This window comes from Salmo salar, chromosome ssa05 (assembly GCF_905237065.1).
Source record: "Salmo salar chromosome ssa05, Ssal_v3.1, whole genome shotgun sequence".
Classification (NCBI taxonomy): Eukaryota; Metazoa; Chordata; class Actinopteri; order Salmoniformes; family Salmonidae; genus Salmo; species Salmo salar.
In genome coordinates, this window is record NC_059446.1 from 87,242,084 (window position 1) to 87,257,196 (window position 15,113).

The 15,113-nt window shown below is 44.3% G+C and overlaps 2 protein-coding genes across 2 annotated transcripts in view; one reads left to right on the forward strand and one right to left on the reverse strand.

The window, feature by feature from the left end:
- LOC106606163 (39S ribosomal protein L13, mitochondrial) overlaps positions 1 to 1,625 on the forward strand; it is a 36,902-nt gene extending 35,277 nt beyond the window's left edge. The window contains exon 7 of the mRNA XM_045719292.1: positions 1,446 to 1,625. Coding sequence (XP_045575248.1) covers positions 1,446 to 1,470 — 25 coding nt within the window. The 3' untranslated portion in view covers positions 1,471 to 1,625. The remainder of the gene's footprint in view (positions 1 to 1,445) is intronic.
- Positions 1,626 to 4,166: 2,541 nt separating this feature from the next.
- LOC106597401 (collagen alpha-1(XIV) chain) overlaps positions 4,167 to 15,113 on the reverse strand; it is a 260,539-nt gene continuing 249,592 nt past the window's right edge. The window contains 2 exon segments of the mRNA XM_045719294.1: positions 4,167 to 5,813; positions 9,095 to 9,250. Coding sequence (XP_045575250.1) covers positions 5,248 to 5,813; positions 9,095 to 9,250 — 722 coding nt within the window. The 3' untranslated portion in view covers positions 4,167 to 5,247.

Genomic DNA, 15,113 nt, shown 5'->3' on the forward strand with positions numbered 1-15,113 from the left:
GTCCTGTCAGGACACTGTCCACCCAAGCAGTCATCAGTATATAGTCCTGTCAGGACACTGTCCACCCTAGCAGTCATCCTTATGTAGTCTTGTCAGGACACTGTCCACCCTAGCAGTCATCAGTATATAGTCTTGTCAGGACACTGTCCGCCCTCGCAGTCATCAGTGTATAGTCCTGTCAGGACACTGTCAGCCCTAGCAGTCATCAGTATATAGTCCTGTGAGGACACTGTCCACCCTAGCAGTCATCAGTATATAGTCCTGTCAGGACACTGTCCACCCTAGCAGTCATCAGTATATAGTCCTGTCAGGACACTCAGCCCTAGCAGTCATCAGTGTATAGTCCTGTCAGGACACTGTCAGCCCTAGCAGTCATCAGTATATAGTCCTGTCAGGACACTCAGCCCTAGCAGTCATCAGTATATAGTCCTGTCAGGACACTGTCCACCCTAGCAGTCATCAGTATATAGTCCTGTCAGGATACTGTCCACCCTAGCAGTCATCAGTATATAGTCCTGTCAGGATACTGTCCACCCTAGCAGTCATCGGTATATAGTCCTGTCAGGACACTCAGCCCTAGCAGTCATCAGTATATAGTCCTGTCAGGACACTCAGCCCTAGCAGTCATCAGTATATAGTCCTGTCAGGACACTGTCAGCCCTAGCAGTCATCAGTATATAGTCCTGTCAGGATACTGTCCACCCTAGCAGTCATCAGTATATAGTCCTGTCAGGATACTGTCAGCCCTAGCAGTCATCAGTATATAGTCCTGTCAGGACACTGTCAGCCCTAGCAGTCATCAGTATATAGTCCTGTCAGGACACTCAGCCCTAGCAGTCATCAGTATATAGTCCTGTCAGGATACTGTCAGCCCTAGCAGTCATCAGTATATAGTCCTGTCAGGACACTGTCAGCCCTAGCAGTCATCAGTATATAGTCCTGTCAGGACACTCAGCCCTAGCAGTCATCAGTATATAGTCCTGTCAGGACACTGTATTGTGATAAATGATGTGTTTCTCTGTTTACTGATCTAATCTTAAGAACCAATCAGTGAGTCCATTCAGGCCTAGAATTCCAGGGATGTAATTGACCTCGGGTGATGTTCAAGGTCAAACCAATCCCTGGCCCTTTTTATTAAAGACCTAGTTAATATTCACTGACTGACATCACATCAACACTCACCAGGCACTCGACATAGTCTCAATCTAATACCATCAACACATACTAATGTAATACAATATAAAGTTGTTTGTTGTGAATAGTAGAGCTACTTTACTTAGTAATAACTGTCTTCTGTTTTGCTTTAAGACCGTATTGCATATATGATACTTACCATGGTGATATTTCATCCAACCTTATATTATACAGGTTATTCCTATTGAGATGACATCTATGTTGCTGTTCTACGTGACTGATTTGTAATGTACGTGTTGTTCTATCTACAGACCTGAAGACTACAGGATGAAGTGATCCATCAGAAGGCTGTTGCTAGGCTTCTTCTTCTTCTGTCCTGTTACTAGTCCTGCCATTTACATCTGGCTTTTGGTTTAGAACATCCAGGTGACATTTACTGTACACGCCACAAACCTTTTATGTTGTACAAAATAAACTAGTTCTCTTGTCAACCGTTTTTGTTTTTCGTGAGAATAAATCATGATGTATATTTCATTCTCTCTGTGGTGAAAGTTTGGATGGATTTTCCTGTGTTTCATTCAACCTCAGCTGAAGTGAGATGGCATTAATTGGGTGAGACCCAAACGGTCCCCTATTCCCTGTATAGTGCACTACTTTAGACCAGGGCCAATAAAGGGCCCTTAGGGCTCTGATCAAAAGTAGTGCACTATACAGGGAATAGGGAGCCAGTTGGGACATCGGCTGCGGTCAGCTGCCTTTCGTTGTGTTGTATTTTAGAGAATATTAAAGTGGAGATTCTTTGCCTACCAGCCACAGACCATTTCTGCAGTCTCTTCTGAAGTCAGATCTCTCCTCTAATTCGACCACACTTCGACCTTAATTGATTTCAGATGCCTCTGAGACCTTTTTATAATGCCAGCATAGCCTTTTGATGTCTGGTGGCCCCTCAGGAAACCATTGTGGAAATGTACCTCAACAGTAAGCATGATACTATAGTCACTGGGCTCTTTTTAGACTGGGGAGTCGGCAACGTTTTATAGTTTGGCTTCACTGGTGTTTACCACAGACAGCAGCACTGTCTGGCACACTGTGTTGACTGGACTCAAGTGGTCCTGTTCAAATGAAGCCAGATTTACCTGTCAAGACAACCCATTTTGGCTGTTACAGGGAAAATGTCTCATGGAGTCGTTGATGGAGTCCTGCTGTTCTTTTGAAAGAAGAAACCTATTGTTTGTAGTATGCAGTGAGACAACTGAACTTATACCAGTGGAGCCTCTTCAGAGGAGGACCAACCTCAGTGAATTTCATAAAAATGTCAATTGTAAAAATTTTTTTTTTTTTAAGTTATCCTTTATAGATAAAACTATGCTAAATATATTCACGCCACCAAATAATTTATTAAAACACTGTTTTGCAATGAAGGTTTACAGTAGCCTCAGCAGCACTCTGTAGGGAAGCACCATGTTGCAGCCAGAGGACAGCTAGCTTCCCTCCTCTGTATATTGACTTCAATACAAAACCTAGGAGGCTCATGGTTCTCACCCCCTTCCATAGACTTACACAGCAATTATGACAACTTCTGGACGACGTCCTCCAACCTATCAGAATTCTTGCAGCATGAACTGACATGTTGTCAGGATCAGAGAATAAATCTGGTTCTGAAAGCATAAACTACAGCTAGTTAGCACTGCAGTGCATAAAATACGGTGAGTAGTTGACTCAAAGAGAGAGAGTGTTTTTCAATTTCACTTACTTGGCTAGCAAATGCAGCTAGCTAGTTTAACCTACTCAAACACCCTGCTCAAACAGAGGGATGCTATGTTAGCTAGCTGGCTATCCCACACATCACTGGAACTCTTTCTAAGTCAAGGTAAACTTTTGGTTTTACAAATGTATTGTCAACGGGGCCCGCCAGTGTAACTGCTAAACTGCTAACTGACTGTATACTGTAAAGTTACTGCATGATTGTAGCGGGTTTACTCATGTGTTACTAATAGTTCTATTAGCTTTGTTTACTAGGATGATAATTTGGCTAATATGGTGACAACGATGTAGGCTGTGTGTAGCAGCTATGACATGGTTTGGCTTGGAAAGGTTTTTTAGCCTGGTCACATACAGCTGATGTGTTGTGCATTGAAGTCCACAAACTAAGGGAAAAGGTGAGAGGAGGAGGAGAGAGTGTAGACGTGGGAAAGAATACAACGTGGCTGCTATGAATGTGAACTGTGTTTACATATGAACAGCCGTGCATTCATTCCACCGATTCTGTTGGGAAAAAATTCTTAAACGGGACGAAACGGGGATAAACATACCTGAATTTGTCCAGTAAAACCTCTCGTTTGCAACTGTTGGACTAATGATTACACCCTAGATCAGCTAGATGCAAGCAAGAGTGTTCAAGGAGGTAATGAATGTGTCACTGTCTGTCCAAACATTTTCTCTCGACCTGTGTGCACCTACATTGTAATCTTTCATTCATAGACTAGGTTGTATCAACCTCATGATGGGTGTTGCCTAAACCTATCACTGTTACGTTGAACTGGGTGAATGGAATATGAATGACAGTCATCCAATATGCTGTAATAGAAATAAGGCCGTGCTCATGAGAAAATAAATGGTCCTCTCTCATCGTCAACGGCACCAACCGCCACTGACTTATACCTAGTTCTCACAGGCCCTACTGTGGTGGACAGTGAGTCACTTCAATCAGACAACAGAACTTATACCTAGTTCTCACAGGCCCTACTGTGGTGGACAGTGAGTCACTTCAATCAGACAACAGAACTTATACCTAGTTCTCACAGGCCCTACTGTGGTGGACAGTGAGTCACTTCAATCAGACAACAGAACTTATACCTATTTCTCACAGGCCCTACTGTGGTGGACAGTGAGTCACTTCAATCAGACAACAGAACTTATACCTAGTTCTCACAGGCCCTACTGTGGTGGACAGTGAGTCACTTCAATCAGACAACAGAACTTATACCTAGTTCTAACAGACCCTACTAATCAAACACCGAGCTACAGAACAGTTCACTGTTGTATTACAGTTTTATTGGTTATAAAACAAATAATAAAGTATAAATAAATAACTTCCTAAATCAGTTTCTAAGGTTTGGTGGTCAGGTCTGATGAGACATTTCACTGGTACCTGTTAGTTCTCCATTCGGAATTCCATTTCTGTCCAAAAACACAAATTAGACCACAGGCCTAACTATATTCAACACTCTCCTCACAGTGGACGGGCGCCACGTTGCATAATCATCATAATAATAACAACAACAACAACAAATTGGAAAGGCAATAAGGAAAACATTAAACTTCAGATTTGTGGAGCTCATCACAAGTCCTTCTAGCACCTTCTCTGTCGTTGCCTGTGACGAGTAAGCGTAGCTAACACCTAGTCGGACAAGACCAAGTCCATGTCAATTAACAATGCGATAACAGTACGATTGGACAGAACGCGTGAGAGTCTTACAATAGCTGTAGTTTTCTTTGATAGGACAGTGGTTAAAGTTTAGTTCCTCAATGTTTAGGCATACTTAAAAAACAAATTCCTCATCGTACAATAACAGTGGGGGGAAGGCTGCTTCAACAGAGGTCACAATGTATCATATTAAATCAAGAAGAGAGGCCACTGTACACAAATACTGAGAAATCATTGTGAGAACTGGCTTGACAACTTAAAGATTGAGGGTAAAGTCAACATGGAAGCACTATAATGTAAATGACACATGGTTATAAAGATCAGACAGCCTGTACAAATGTCATCAATTCATAATCTCAAATTACAAAAAGATGTTTGACTTATTACACATCAACCCAAAGACACAGTCCAGTAATTCACAATGCGCTGGCTCAAAGGCTGCATGCAACTTCACTAAAAAGGTAAGTGATTTTAATGTACATCACTGGGGATAGCTTCTCTTCCTCAGTCCCCCTACATCAGTCCCCCTACATCAGTCCCCCCTACATCCCACACACCAGCATTTACAGAAATCAGGCACTTTTCGGATATCCTAATCTGTCAGCGCTATCATACAGGAATAGCATACAGGAGACCCTGGCTAGCGACACGGGGGCAACTGACGAATACCGAACATATTTTTGACATTAACCCACAGGGACATAGAGAGGTGGTTGGACTGTCTGTCCTGTCTGGGCTTCTCCAATCACCTCCACCTCTCCTTCAGTATCTGCTACAGCATCGCTCCTCTGTCCTGTCTGGACTTCTCCAATCACCTCCACCTCTCCTTCAGTATCTGCTGCAGCATCGCTCCTCTGTCCTGTCTGTCCTGTCTGGACTTCTCCAATCACCTCCACCTCTCCTTCAGTATCTGCTGCAGCATCGCTCCTCTGTCCAGTCTGCCCTGTCTGTCCTGTCTGGGCTGTGTTAGCGGTGGCTCTTCTCTGTGTGACCACGTCTCTGGAGAAACGGCTCATCATTATCCCTGGGGACCTTAGCTCAGTGTCCTGGGAGTGGGATTGGGGTGCAGGGCGTGCAGGGGGGTGAGGGTAATTGGGCTGGTAGTACTGAGGGGGGTAGCCTCTATACCCAGCGAATGGGTCCTCTTCCTCCTCATCTTCCTCATCGTCTTCATCATCGTTGTTGTAATTTCCACGGGGGTCATAACGGCCAGTGGGGTGATAGTTTTGGTAGTTGGTGTGGGGGAGTTGTACTATTGTGGGGAACATCTGGATCAATGGGGTGTCATCACTAGCAACCTCTTTCTAAACCACCACCGCTAAGTTAGCTTGTTGTCTGCGGTTAGCTTGTTGCCCGGGTTAGCATCTGGGTTAGCAGAATGACGTACAGGAGAAAGCAGACAGAGAGCCACAGGTACAATATTACTGCAGTGAGAAGAAGAACACAGTGTGTAGCCGTGGATGTATAAGAGGGAGGGTGAGACACACCAGTGGGAGTAAGTGGGAGTCTGATTAGTATTTGTCATTCACAAGGACGCCTTGATCAGGAGAGAGAAGATACACACAGGGAGGAAGGAAGATGGCGGTTGGTGGGTGGCTGGAGCAAAGCATTGTCTAGGAAACAATATCTTCTGATTCATGTCTTTTAGAAAAATCCAGATGGATTGTTTTCCAAGCGGGGTGATGTGATGCGAGGTTAGCAAGATCAACACACAATGTCTGATGACAGGCAGAGATAGATGGAGAGTGAAGCGATTGTTTGAACACAGTGGTGGTGATCTCAAGTGGTAGTGAGGGGTGAAGGGAGGGGGGTAGTGATAGTCTCTATGTGGGGAAGAAAAGAGGGGGAGGAGAGGGTGGCTGATGGTCTCTTTATGTGGGGAGAGGAGAGGGTGGCTGATGGTCTCTTTATGTGGGGAGAGGAGAGGGCGATGGGTGGCTGATGGTCTCTTTTTGTGGGGAGAGGAGTGGGTGGCTGATGGTCTCTTTATGTGGGGAGAGGAGGAGAGAGGAGAGGGTGGCTGATGGTCTCTTTATGTGGGGAGAGGAGAGGGTGGCTGATGGTCTCTTTATGTGGGGAGAGGAGAGGGTGGCTGATGGTCTCTTTATGTGGGGAGAGGAGGAGAGAGGAGAGGGTGGTTTTTGTGGGGAGAGGAGAGGGTGGCTGATGGTCTCTTTATGTGGGGAGAGGAGAGGGTGGCTGATGGTCTCTTTATGTGGGGAGAGGAGGAGAGAGGAGAGGGTGGCTGATGGTCTCTTTATGTGGGGAGAGGAGAGGGTGGCTGATGGTCTCTTTATGTGGGGAGAGGAGAGGGTGGCTGATGGTCTCTTTATGTGGGGAGAGGAGAGGGTGGCTGATGGTCTCTTTATGTGGGGAGAGAGGAGAGGGTGGCTGATGGTCTCTTTATGTGGGGAGAGGAGAGGGTGGCTGATGGTCTCTTTATGTGGGGAGAGGAGAGGGTGGCTGATGGTCTCTTTATGTGGGGAGAGGAGAGGGTGGCTGATGGTCTCTTTATGTGGGGAGAGGAGAGGGTGGCTGATGGTCTCTTTATGTGGGGAGAGGAGAGGGTGGCTGATGGTCTCTTTATGTGGGGAGAGGAGAGGGTGGCTGATGGTCTCTTTATGTGGGGAGAGGAGAGGAGAGGGTGGCTGATGGTCTCTTTATGTGGGGAGAGGAGAGGGTGGCTGATGGTCTTTTTATGCGGAGGACGGGAGTCTGGAACTAAGAGAATGTTGCTCAGTAGTCATTCTCATATTCCTGTTCCTGTCCTTCTTGAGTTAGAACCAGACCAGAGGAGACAGACAGAGACACAGAGAAACACGTACCTTCCATCAGTACAGATACCAGACCACCAACATGCTACCATTCAAAATACCACATGGACCCACTAGTGGTTGTGCTAGTCAGTATCGCTGACTCAGACTGCTGTGTTATGGCAGCTGCTCATCAGAGCTCTGAAAGCAGACATGTACAGGCACAACATAGTGCTGTAATCTTTATTTCTCTTTCTTAATGTAAGAAAATGTCATAAAGATGTAGAACAGTGAAATGAGAGTCACACAGGATACATGGATTTACATCCAGTATACTTACAGTATAGTAACTCAGACATGCACAAGTTGTGAGGAAGCATTTTAGGTCAAATGCGCACCACACATCGCTGTAAGAGGCACTCCCATCTTATAGTGATACAACCCCATTTTTACCACATCTGTGGGAATGAACCAATTGTTCAATGACAAATACCTTGCCTGAATTCAATCAAAACAGCTATAGCATAATTGTCTTAGTGTTAATATCCTTTTAGACCAAGTTAGCAGTGAAGTAATAACCAGTCAAAAGAAAGCAGGCCCACTAAGGGCTCTTGAGTGGCGCAGCAGTCTAAGGCACTGCATCTCAGTGCAAGAGGTGTCACTACAGTCCCTGGTTCGAATCCAGGCTGTATCACATCTGGGTGTGATTGGGAGTCCCATAGGGCGGGTTTGGCCGGGGTAGGCCGTCATTATAAATAAGAATTTGTTCTTAACTGACTTGCCTAGTTAAATAAAATAAACTAAGGACATGGTCACTCATATTAAACATTCATAGTGTGTATAAAACGTCTCACGAGAACATATGGCACAGCAAAACATTTCAATAGCTCTAAAATACTTTACGGAATTTATAGGGACAATTACAATGTCAATCTGTGTAAGATTTACCAGTCGCCAGTTAGTCAGTCACTGGGGAAAATACTTTTACTAGTTGGAAAGTCAGGGGCGGAGCCAGACACTGGAGTTGTTTATGTCCTGAAATGATCTGCAATAAACATGGTCAAGTGTCTTTCATTTCATCTAATGGAAATAACACTAACTAACCACTGGGTCATTGTCCCTTCAAAATACTGGGTGGAAACAGCAGCTGACTAGAATGACAAGAGAAGACATTAGATCTGACATACAGAGCAGTTACTGTTACTCTCTCTTTCTACATTTCTGTTTTGATTGAATTCAGGAATAGTATACACTGAGTGTACAAAACATTAAGAACACCGGCTCTTTTCATGACATGCTGACCAGGTGAATCCAGGTGAAAGCTATGATCCCTTATTGATGTCACTTTGTTAAATCCACTTCAATCAGTGTAGATGAAGGGGAGGAGACAGGTTAAAGAAGGATTTTTAAGCCTTGAGACAATTGAGACATGGATTGTGTATGTGTGTCATTCAGAGGGTGAATGGGAAAGACATTTAAGTGCCTTTGAACGGGGGTAACTTGACACAACTGTGGGAAGCATTGGAGTCAACATGGGCCAGCATTCCTGTGGAACGCTTTCGACACCTTGTAGAGTCCATGCCCCGACGAATTGAGGCTGTTCTGAGGGCAAAATCAATATTAGGAAGGTGTTCTTAATGTTTTGTACACTCAGTGCATAACCATACACAGTATCCATCAGATTTACTGTGGTATAAAACCCAGTTCCTCCTAGTAATCTCAGTCCTACAGTATCCAGAACTTCTAGATAGGGATATCTATGTGTTCTGATGGTGGTTACCTCCAATGTTGTAGCCCAAACAGGAGTTCTGGTCGCAGTAGCCAGCAGCACCAGCAGGGCCCGTGGATCCAGGGGTGCCCGGTCGCCCTGGGGTGCCCTGGCTGCCTGGTCTACCGGCAGGACCTTGGCTGCCTGTACGGCCCTCTCCTAGAAGACCTGTGGAGGCAAGATACACAGTTAGTAACAGGATCTACATGGGACAAATTACACACCAAAAACCAGTCTCTTGCTATGGCTGACCATGTTGTAAACTGTAGAGATAAAATAATGAAAACTATGTTTTATGAATCGTTCCTCCTGTTACTTCTGCAATGACAAACTAGGATGTAAAATAGTCTGTGTGTTGTTGAGTGTCCAGACTGCAGGCAGTGTGTATAAATACGTGTGGGTTCCCTCAGAATAATGCCCTGAACCCAGATCAGACAGTTTGGATTCATTTATTATCCTACTTCTGTTGAAGTTTCCACTACAGAAGAATGTCCTTCAGTCCAGTCCCAGTCCAGTCTGACTACAGCAGTCCAGTCCAGTTTGACTACAGCAGCCCAGTTTGACTACAGCAGTCCAGTTCCAGTCCAGTTTGACTACAGCAGTCCAGTTTGACTACAGCAGTCCAGTCCCAGTCCAGTTTGACTACAGCAGTCCAGTTTGACTACAGCAGTCCAGTCCCAGTCCAGTTTGACTACAGCAGTCCAGTTTGACTACAGCAGTCCAGTCCCAGCCCAGTTTGACTACAGCAGTCCAGTCCCAGCCCAGTTTGACTACAGCAGTCCAGTTTGACTACAGCAGTCCAGTTTGACTACAGCAGTCCAGTTCCAGCCCAGTTTGACTACAGCAGCCCAGTTTGACTACAGCAGCCCAGTTTGACTACAGCAGTTCAGTCCCAGTCCAGTTTGACTACAGCAGTCCAGTCCCAGTCCAGTTTGACTACAGCAGTCCAGTTTGACTACAGCAGTCCAGTCCCAGTCCAGTTTGACTACAGCAGTCCAGTTCCAGCCCAGTTTGACTACAGCAGCCCAGTTTGACTACAGCAGTCCAGTTCCAGTCCAGTTTGACTACAGCAGTCCAGTTTGACTACAGCAGTCCAGTCCCAGTCCAGTTTGACTACAGCAGTCCAGTCCCAGTCCAGTTTGACTACAGCAGTCCAGTTTGACTACAGCAGTCCAGTCCCAGTCCAGTTTGACTACAGCAGTCCAGTCCCAGCCCAGTTTGACTACAGCAGTCCAGTTTGACTACAGCAGTCCAGTTCCAGCCCAGTTTGACTACAGCAGTCCAGTTTGACTACAGCAGCCCAGTTTGACTACAGCAGTCCAGTTTGACTACAGCAGTCCAGTCCCAGTCCAGTTTGACTACAGCAGTCCAGTCCCAGCCCAGTTTGACTACAGCAGTCCAGTTTGACTACAGCAGTCCAGTCCCAGTCCAGTTTGACTACAGCAGTCCAGTTTGACTACAGCAGCCCAGTTTGACTACAGCAGTCCAGTCCCAGTCCAGTTTGACTACAGCAGTCCAGTTTGACTACAGCAGATCAGTCCCAGTCCAGTTTGACTACAGCAGTCCAGTCCCAGCCCAGTTTGACTACAGCAGCCCAGTTTGACTACAGCAGTCCAGTCACAGTCCAGTTTGACTACAGCAGTCCAGTCCCAGCCCAGTTTGACTACAGCAGTCCAGTTTGACTACAGCAGTCCAGTCTCAGTCCAGTTTGACTACAGCAGTCCAGTCCCAGCCCAGTTTGACTACAGCAGCCCAGTCTCAGTCCAGTTTGACTACAGCAGTCCAGTCCCAGTCTAGTTTGACTACAGCAGCCCAGTTTGACTACAGCAGTCCAGTCCCAGCCCAGTTTGACTACAGCAGTCCAGTTCCAGTCTAGTTTGACTACAGCAGTCCAGTCCCAGCCTAGTTTGACTACAGCAGTCAGCCCAGTTTGACTACAGCAGTCCAGTCCAGTTTGACTACAGCAGTCCAGTTTGACTACAGCAGTCCAGTTCCAGTCCAGTTTGACTACAGCAGTTCAGTTCCAGTCTAGTTTGACTACAGCAGTCCAGTTTGACTACAGCAGTCCAGTTCCAGTCTAGTTTGACTACAGCAGCCCAGTCCCAGCCCAGTTTGACTACAGCAGTCCAGTTTGACTACAGCAGTCCAGTTCCAGTCCAGTTTGACTACAGCAGTCCAGTCCCAGTCCAGTTTGACTACAGCAGTCCAGTTTGACTACAGCAGTCCAGTTCCAGTCTAGTTTGACTACAGCAGCCCAGTCCCAGCCCCAGTTCCAGCCATGAACACACATACCTATGTTTGCTGACATGGCAACAATCTGAGGCATTGTGGTGCTCAGTGAGAGATGCTTTTGGTTCTAAAAATATCATCCCTGATTTCCATGAAAGTAGTAAAGCCTCTGCCAGGACCCACAGTCTCCTGATGTTTCATCGTGAACTTTCACAAATGTTGTTTTGTCATTAATATAATTCAGAGAACTTTGTCAGAGTTGAGTATCGATTAAACAACAATCAGATGCATTGTCCTGTATTGATTTTCTGCTTAAATAAATTGTAGTGTACAAAGAAGAATCAATACAAAGGGTTTGTTTCTCCCAAAAATATTGTCCAAACATCTGTTTGACATTATAGACAGCAATCCAAGACAGATCAACTTTAAATCCAAAACACATGAGGATTTTTCTGTTGTTATTAAAAGTTTCAACTGTTGTTTTCTTTCCAGAAAACCCCTAGTAAGAGGAATTTCACTGCAGTCACAGTGTAGTCTGAATACCCAACAGTTCTCAATCAACAAAATAGTGTGGCCTTTGATTGACATGTTTTTATTAAAGTGTGTCAGCCGTTAGTGTCCCATGAAACCCATACTGTCCTAGAAACACCTCTCATTATTGTGTTGGATTGTCTCTATAAGGTGGCAGTGAATGGGGTGCATATCTACGCATGTATTATCTGGCATTTCTAAATGCTTGAGGGAGGATTGTGGAGGGAAGACGAGTGGGGGGGTGAAGGGAGGATGACAAGGAGAAGTAAGATGGAAGGTGAGGGGGGTGAAGGGAGGATGACAAGGAGAAGTAAGATGGAAGGTGAGGGGGTGAAGGGAGGATGACAAGGAGAGGTAAGATGGAAGGTGAGGGGGGTGAAGGGAGGATGACAAGGAGAGGTAAGATGGAAGGTGAGGGGGGGTGAAGGGAGGATGACAAGGAGAGGTAAGATGGAAGGTGAGGGGGGTGAAGGGAGGATGACAAGGAGAGGTAAGATGGAAGGTGAGGGGGGTGAAGGGAGGATGACAAGGAGAAGTAGATGGAAGGTGAGGGGGGGTGAAGGGAGGATGACAAGGAGAGGTAAGATGGAAGGTGAGGGGGGTGAAGGGAGGATGACAAGGAGAAGTAAGATGGAAGGTGAGGGGGGTGAAGGGAGGATGACAAGGAGAAGTAAGATGGAAGGTGAGAGGGGGGTGAAGGGAGGATGACAAGGAGAGGTAAGATTTAAGGTGAGGGGGGTGAAGGGAGGATGACAAGGAGAAGTAAGATGGAAGGTGAGGGGGGTGAAGGGAGGATGACAAGGAGAAGTAAGATGGAAGGTGAGGGGGGTGAAGGGAGGATGACAAGGAGAAGTAAGATGGAAGGTGAGGGGGTGAAGGGAGGATGACAAAGAGAAGTAAGTGTACACACTGTACATACTCCATGTGGATTAGTATAAACTGTCTCTACATACTGCATGTCGATTAGTATAAACTCTGCCTCTACATACTGCATGTGGATTAGTATAAACTGTCTCTACATACTGCATGTGGATTAGTATAAACTATCTCTACATACTGCATGTGGATTAGTATAAACTATCTCTACATACTGCATGTGGATTAGTATAAACTGTCTCTACATACTGCATGTGGATTAGTATAAACTGTCTCTACATACTGCATGTGGATTAGTATAAACTATCTCTACATACTGCATGTGGATTAGTATAAACTCTTTCTCTACATACTGCATGTGGATGAGTATAAACTATCTTTACATACTGCATGTGGATAAGTATAAACTCTGTCTCTACATACTGCATGTGGATTAGTATAAACTCTGTCTCTACATACTGCATGTGGATTAGTATAAACTCTGTTTCTACATACTGCATGTGGATTAGTATAAACTGTCTCTACATACTGCATGTGGATTAGTATAAACTCTGTCTCTACATACTGCATGTGGATTAGTATAAACTGTCACTACATACTGCATGTGGATTAGTATAAACTCTGTCTCTACATACTGCATGTGGATTAGTATAAACTCTGTCTCTACATACTGCATGTGGATTAGTATAAACTCTGTCTCTACATACTGCATGTGGATTAGTATAAACTGTCTCTACATACTGCATGTGGATTAGTATAAACTGTCTCTACATACTGCATGTGGATTAGTATAAACTCCGTCTCTACATACTCCATGTGGATTAGTATAAACTATCTCTACATACTGCATGTGGATTAGTATAAACTCTGCTTCTACATACTGCATGTGGATTAGTATAAATTCTGCCTCTACATACTGCATGTGGATTAGTATAAACTCTGCCTCTACATACTGCATGTGGATTAGTATAAACTCTGCTTCTACATACTGCATGTGGATTAGTATAAACTATCTCTACATACTGCATGTGGATGAGTATAAACTGTCTCTATATACTGCATGTGTATTAGTATAAACTCTGTCTCTACATACTGCATTTGGATTAGTATAAACTGTCTCTACATACTGCATGTGGATTAGTATAAACTCTGCCTCTACATACTGCATGTGGATTAGTATAAACTGTCACTACATACTGCATGTGGATTAGTATAAACTCTGCTTCTACAGTATACACTGTATGTGGATTAGTAATAACTGTCTCTACATACTGCATGTGGACTAGTATAAACTCTGCCTCTACATACTGCATGTGGATTAGTATAAACTGTCTCTACATACTGCATGTGGATTAGTATAAACTATCTCTACATACTGCATGTGGATTAGTATAAACTGTCTCTACATACTGCATGTGGATGAGTATAAACTATCTTTACATACTGCATGTGGATTAGTATAAACTATCTCTACATACTGCATGTGGATTAGTATAAACTCTTTCTCTACATACTACATGTGGATTAGTATAAACTCTGTCTCTACATACTGCATGTGGATTAGTATAAACTATCTCTACATACTGCATGTGGATTAGTATAAACTCTTTCTCTACATACTGCATGTGGATTAGTATAAACTCTGCCTCTACATACTGCATGTGGATTAGTATAAACTCTGTCTCTACATACTGCATGTGGATTAGTATAAACTGTCTCTACATACTGCATGTGGATTAGTATAAACTCTGTCTCTACATACTGCATGTGGATTAGTATAAACTCTGTCTCTACATACTGCATGTGGATTAGTATAAACTGTCTCTACATACTGCATGTGGATAAGTATAAACTCTGCCTCTACATACTGCATGTGGATTAGTATAAACTGTCTCTACATACTGCATGTGGATAAGTATAAACTCTGCCTCTACATACTGCATGTGGATTAGTATAAACTCTGTCTCTACATACTGCATGTGGATTAGTATAAACTCTGCCTCTACATACTGCATGTGGATTAGTATAAACTCTGTCTCTACATACTGCATGTGGATTAGTATAAACTCTTTCTCTACATACTGCATGTGGATTAGTATAAACTGTCTATAAATACTGTTTGTGGATTAGTAAAACAATGGAAAGTTTTGTTTAAATCAAAATGGGTGCATTTTGTTTGTTGTGGCAGCACCACTTCACCAAGTCAACTTCCTGTATATGCAAATGTATTTGGCGAATAAAGGTGATTGTGATTCTGTAAAATGGAAGGATGAGAGGGAGGAGTGTGATGGGAGGAGAAGAGAGAAGTGATGAGAGGATGTAAGGTGAGGGAGGGAGGAGTGTGATGGGAGAAGAAAGGCGTGATGAGAGAATGTAAGGGGCTGATGGTCCTTAC